Source organism: Carassius carassius, chromosome 15 (genome assembly GCF_963082965.1).
Source record: "Carassius carassius chromosome 15, fCarCar2.1, whole genome shotgun sequence".
Lineage (NCBI taxonomy): Eukaryota > Metazoa > Chordata > Actinopteri > Cypriniformes > Cyprinidae > Carassius > Carassius carassius.
This window is the reverse complement of record NC_081769.1, coordinates 26,109,532-26,115,759: the sequence shown is the minus strand read 5'-3', so window position 1 is coordinate 26,115,759 and position 6,228 is coordinate 26,109,532. Positions and strand designations below refer to the sequence as shown.

General features: G+C 42.2%; 1 protein-coding gene across 1 annotated transcript; it reads right to left on the bottom strand.

Moving 5' to 3' along the window:
- Positions 1–1,027: 1,027 nt before the first annotated feature.
- Positions 1,028–5,505, bottom strand: si:dkey-23o4.6 (retinol dehydrogenase 13). The gene is made up of 8 exons (XM_059567089.1): positions 5,365–5,505; positions 4,883–4,948; positions 2,727–2,795; positions 2,458–2,649; positions 2,209–2,370; positions 1,743–1,862; positions 1,378–1,582; positions 1,028–1,304 (listed from the first exon to the last, which is right to left on the bottom strand). Exons 3-8 carry the CDS (start codon positions 2,755–2,757, stop codon positions 1,199–1,201), a joined length of 816 nt encoding a protein of 271 aa, XP_059423072.1. The 5' UTR covers positions 2,758–2,795; positions 4,883–4,948; positions 5,365–5,505; the 3' UTR covers positions 1,028–1,198.
- Positions 5,506–6,228: the final 723 nt, after the last annotated feature.

The window sequence follows — 6,228 nt, the reverse complement described above, 5'->3', positions numbered from 1 at the left end:
AATATTATTACACATTTTCTATTTGAATTTATTTAAAAAAAAAAATGTATTTCTGTGATGAAAGCTGCCATTACTCCAGTTTTCTAATACACTGATTAGGTGCTTCTTCTTCATTTTCAATGTTCAAAACAGTCGTGATGTTTTTTTTCTTATTTTTTAGGATTCTATGATAAATAGAAAGTAAAATAAAAACTGTTAACTGTCATCTTTATTGCATCCTTTCTGAATAAAGGATTAATTTTACTTAATTTATTTTAATAAAAAAAATTAACAGGAGGGTATAATGATTTTTAACAAATTAACAAATAATGAAGGCATAGCAATAAAACAAAATAAATAAAATTGTATAATTATGAATTTTTTTTTTAAATAAAAACCCAAATAATCTGGAATATAGTGGCATTGTTAATGTCAATAAAAATGAAAAAAGCTAAATTCAATAAAGAAAAACAGGAGCTGGACTGTTTTATATTGATTGTATAGTAATTGTTACATAACTGCAAATGTATAACCAAATCACAAGGCGATCATGTGATTCAGTCTCTGCTTCTTTCCATCACATCATATATTTCCTTTCAACAGACCTAAAATGCTCCATTGTGAAGGGATACAGTTTCAGAATTTAGGTAGGGGATCTTCAACGCCATCTAGTGGTTAAATTATATATAAATGATAATAAATACAGTCTATTTAAATAGGTATGCACATTCTGAACACAATACAGCTGTAGTTTCTTTTTAAAAATTATTTGTTCTAATAAGATATAAACACAGTGTAAAGAGTGCTAGAATGGGCACTATCACATCATCAAGAATTAATCCTGAGAGCAAAGCTTCTGATAAAACTCAGTGCTGGATGGTAAAGAAAAAAAAGTTTTGCTTTTTGCTCTTTCCCTAAATCTTTCCCGAAATCCCACACATGTACAGATTATAAGAATGTGAATTTGTTTTTTTGTTTTTTTTTTAGAAAACACAGCAAGGCAGCTAAATTCTCTGAGACTTTTTCTTGATTATCCCTTTCCAAAAAAAAAAGGTTGATAAATAATAATCTTCTGATGCAAATCATGTAATTTGGCTTGACTATTTCTGTCACGACTTCACTCACATCTGTGGCCACCTCACTGGTCAGAGTTTAGGGTGACAGGTATCACCACCAGGTGGAGCGCTTACAGTCAGGAAGAGTGTAGTACTATGACGTATCAATGGCGGATGTTTAGTCCAACCATCCGAGCGCTTTCCTCCCACAACCTTCTTGCTACTTCATCATCTTTTCCTTCTGGTGCAGGGTCTTTTTCAGCACAATCACTGCACAAACACATATGCACAAGATATTCTGAGGTTACAAATGACTGACAAAGTGACAAATTATTGCATTTACCTGAAGTAGCAGCCAGACTTGCTCTCTAAGCCCTCAGTGACAGCGCAGTAGATAGAGGTCTGAGCACCCTGCCAAGGAGTCTTCATCAGCAGAATACAAGGCACAGACAGTACAATCTTCAGCACTGGGTACTGTACCAGAATATGCCTAATCAGCTCTGTTCGAATCACTCCTGGATGAAGGCAGTACGAGGAGACCCCTGTACCTATGAGTATACATGTAATTACAGTATGTGACAAAACTAATTAAGTCAGAACACTAAAACATAGAATACTATTTACTTTTTGCTCAAAATAAACAACTTTGTTAGTTTAATAATTAGCTTGCAAATTGTTTCCTATACCAAAAACTGCAGTATATCTTACCTTTTATTCTCCGTGCAAGCTCTCTAGAGAAAAGCACATTGGCCAGCTTACTCTGTTTATAGCTGAGCAAAGGACTGTAAGGCCTTTTGTCAAAGAACAGATCATCAAATTCAATCTTTCCTGTTGGAAAACAGTGACAAATATGGGTATATAAAATATGGTATATGGAAACTCAAAGGTTTCCATTCTGGTGGAATATTTGCGCTGCTAACACAATGATATACCATTTGAGCCACAGGACCACCTATATACATATATAATATATTCACAATATAACAGTTTTTACTGCATTTTTATCAAATCAATGCATTAAAAAAAATAGTGAATTGTGGTGTATTTTCCACATATATACGCAAATAAATAATGTAGTCTGGTCTTAAAAAGTCTTAATTTCTTATCTTAACATGCTTATATCTTAAAATCTTAACATTCTGAGTATTTCTGATTTTTAATCAAAAGAAATTACCACCAACATGTGCAATACTGGACAAATTAACTACGCGGCTGGGGGAAGATCTCTTTAGCATTCCCAACAGTAGATTGGTCAGAAGAAAGTGTCCCAAGTGATTGACAGCCAGCTGTGTCTCAAAGCCATCCTCTGTGACACACTTTGGACACATCATAACACCTGTCAGAAAAAAAGGGACTTTAAGATTTGTCTCTGTACCCCTTGCTTTTAAGAATAAAATCAGACTGTGTTGACAGTCTGACTCACCTGCATTGTTTATAAGTATATCCAGTCGTTCCTCTGTTGCTATGAACTCTTTGGCAAATTCTCGGACAGAATATAGAGATGCCAGATTTAAGTGTCTGATGACTACATTGCCATTTCCTGTGAAGCGTCGAATATACTCTGCAGCATTCTCGGCACGAGTCAGGTCTCGGCAGGCCATCACTACCCGAGCCCCTTAATGCACACATATTCACATTTCCAAGTTAAAAGTAAGGGGATTAATAGATGTGGTCCTAAATAATATGCCATACCTCTACGAGCCATATCTTTTGCTGTTTCCATGCCAATCCCAGTGTTAGCACCGGTAATCACAACCGTCTGTCACGGACGGGGATTCAAGAAACACGGAGAGATCCAAATGCAGGTATGCGGTTTATTTAGGGGCAATCCAAAAAGCATAAACAGTCCAGGCAGGGTCAAAACCAGAATATCCAAACAACATGAAAACAGACAATAACACACAGCAAGGGCAAGACTACGGAAAGCATGAAACATACACAAGGACTCCGTGACACAGACTCAGACAGACCGGGTATAAATACACAAAAGGATGATGGGGAAACAGGAGACAGGTGGGGAACAATCAATTACCTAAACAAGGAGGAAGGTGACCAAATAAGGAGACAGGAAGTGATAAGGTGACAGACACCGTGAGAAAGGAGGACATCTAGTGGAAACCCAGGGACACAACCCAGACACTGTGACAGAACCCCCCCTCTACGGAGCGGCTCCCAGACGCTCCACGACAGACACAAAACAGACCAGGAGGGAGGCGGACAGGTGGAGGCTCAGGGGGAGGGATGGAGGGCCAGAAAAGAAAGACATTGGAAACAGGCACCAGAAAGTAACCACAAAACAGGAAGACCAGGAGGGAGGAGGACTGGAGGAGGTTCAGGGGGAGGGATGGAGGGCCAGACTACAGAGAGGAACAGGGACAGGAGTAAATACAAAAACAACAAACAAAAAACAACATGAAGCCCCCCAGGGCGGGGCAGAAGACCACCACGTCCTTGTGGTCGAGGCCAGAGTCCTCCAGGGCGGGGCAGAAGACCACCACAACCGTGTAGTCAGGGCAAGCGCCCCCCAGGGCGGAGCAGAAGACCACCATGTCCGTGTGGTCAGAGCAGAAGCCCCCCAGGGCGGAGCAGAAGACCACCACGTCCTCGTGGTCAGCGCGGACGCCCCCCAGGGCGGAATGGAAGACCACCACGTCCGTGTGGTCAGAACGGAAGCCCCCCAGGGTGGAGCAGAGGACCACCATGTCCTCGTGGTCAGAGCGGAAGCCCCCCAGGGCGGAGCGGAGGACCACCACGTCCTCGTGGTCGACGCCAGAGTCCCCCAGGGCGGAGCGGATGACCACCACCCCCCTGTGGTCGATGCCGGAGTCCAACAGGCCCGAGCAGCAGCCCACCCAGTGACTTGACTTGACTCTGAACGTCCAACGGTGACCCGCCCTGACTCTGGAAGGTCATCAGTGACTGGCCCTGACTCTGGAGAGTCCACTGGGACCTGACTCGACTCTGGACGGTCAACAGGAACTAGCCCTGACTCTAGACCGGTCTTGACCTCGGCATCGGGCACCGCCTCGGCCTCCGGAACAGCATCGGGCACCGCCTCGGCATCGGGCACCGCCTCGGCCTCCGGAACAGCATCGGGCACCGCCTCGGCTTCGGGCACCGCCTCGGCCTCCGGAACAGCATCGGGCACCGCCTCGGCCTCCGGAACAGCATCGGGCACCGCCTCGGGAACGTCCTCTGGGCCTTGAGGAACGGTAGACGCCTGTCTCCTCCTCCTCCGCCCTCTATGTTGGCGAGCCGGTGACACCTTATCTGGAGACTCAGGCGTTGAGTCGGCCATCTTGTGCTGTGGCCCCAAGCTGGCGGCCACCTTGTGCTGTGGCGCTGGGCTGGCGGCCATCTTGTGCTGTGGCGCTGGGCTGGCGGCCATCTTGTGCTGTGGCTCTGGGCTGGCAGCCATCTTGTGCTGTGGCCCTGGATTGGCGGCCATCTTGAGCTGTGGTGCTGGGCTGGGGACCGCCTCACCGGAAGAGACCGGAGTGGCTGGGGCATTCCACAGAAGCCGATGCTGCACATAGTACACAAACTCCCAGTATTCCAGTGTCTCTAAATGTACCATCTCCTCCTGAGACACTGGATCATCCAGCCCGCCGTTGAAGTAGTCCTTCAAGGCCGCATCGTTGTATCCCATACCCTCGGCCAGGGACCAGAACACCTGTGCCAGGGCACCCACCTCATTGCCCTCTTGGCGGAGGGCGATCAGCCGGAGATACTTAGCTCTCCGCTCCGCCATCTTGGCTGGGGAACGGGAAAAAGACATACCGCTGGATCTCAAAGGAGGACATCTAGTGGAAACCCAGGGACACAACCCAGACACTGTGACACCGTCTTTCCATCTAGACAAGCACAGCTTTTGCAGATACCACCAGCTATCCATTTCCGCAGCAGAATGAAGCCTGTAAGGGAGATGGAACCCTTAAAACAATGCTTAAAAGAATTTAAAACACATACTGGGCTGTAGAATCTTGAAAATCTGTAGCATTTATTATTATTATTATTATTATTATTATAAACACACATTACTGTTCAAATGTTTGGGCTTACCAAGGCTGCATAATAATAATAAATATGTTAATATATATATATATATATATATATATATATATATATATATATATATATATATATAGCATTTTTAAAAGGAAATCTTTTTATAATATTATACGCCTTTTATTTAATGCTTCATTGCTAAATTATAGTATTTATTTATTTCATAATCATTGATTTAAACAACTTAATAGCATTTCATTTTTATTTTAAATAAAGGTTCTAAGAAAGGTTCTAAAGACGTCAAACAATACACGTAACTTACTGATTGCGGCAAGCGCGATGATAGCGCCATAATACACTCGATCAGATCATGTGACTTTATCCCTCATCTCTCGTCTACGAAATCAAGAATGTCACATTGTGTCGTCTCTGTGCAGAATGCTATATATAGGGCTTTAAGCAACTTAAACAACAGCTTAGTACCTGCTGTACCCTTTGCCAAATGGCTGAATATGCGTGCCAAATAAACATTTAGAACAGCAGATTTCTCCATGTTTTAAAATTGACGTTTATCAGACGTTTCTCGCATGACTATTAGAGGTCAGATGGTAGATTTAGTAATATTCAAGTAAATAGTACAACAGGCCTTGTATTGAAAATTGCAATAATACACTTTTTTCTTTTCTTTTTTTTTGCCGTGGGTGGGTTTGTTAACACAAATGTAACATCTTTGCATGAAAAATGTAAAATGGCGTAAGTACGTTACGCACGAACGCACACGCCCTCACGAGGGATGCTAAATTAATAGGCTATTTTATTTTAAACTTAAGTTATCGTTATGATTTCGATCCCTATTTCTCTATTATTGCATTTACTGTAATCAGTAGTGATCTGTGATTTTTATTTTTCACCAGAACATATATTAAAGACCAGAAATACATTTAATATTTATAATAATAATAATAATAATAACTTTTTTTGCAAATTGTGTTTACTTTGTAAAGGGTTTTCACAGTTTTTAGAGGCGACAAAAGTGCACAATCCATATTTTAACTATGGATTAAGTCAAATATAAAACAATAAAAAATTATTAGATTACTACAAAATTCGAAGAGTTTATTATAAATTACACCATATTAAGAACCATTCATAAGTCCCACACAGGCCTTTACAACATTGTACAGGT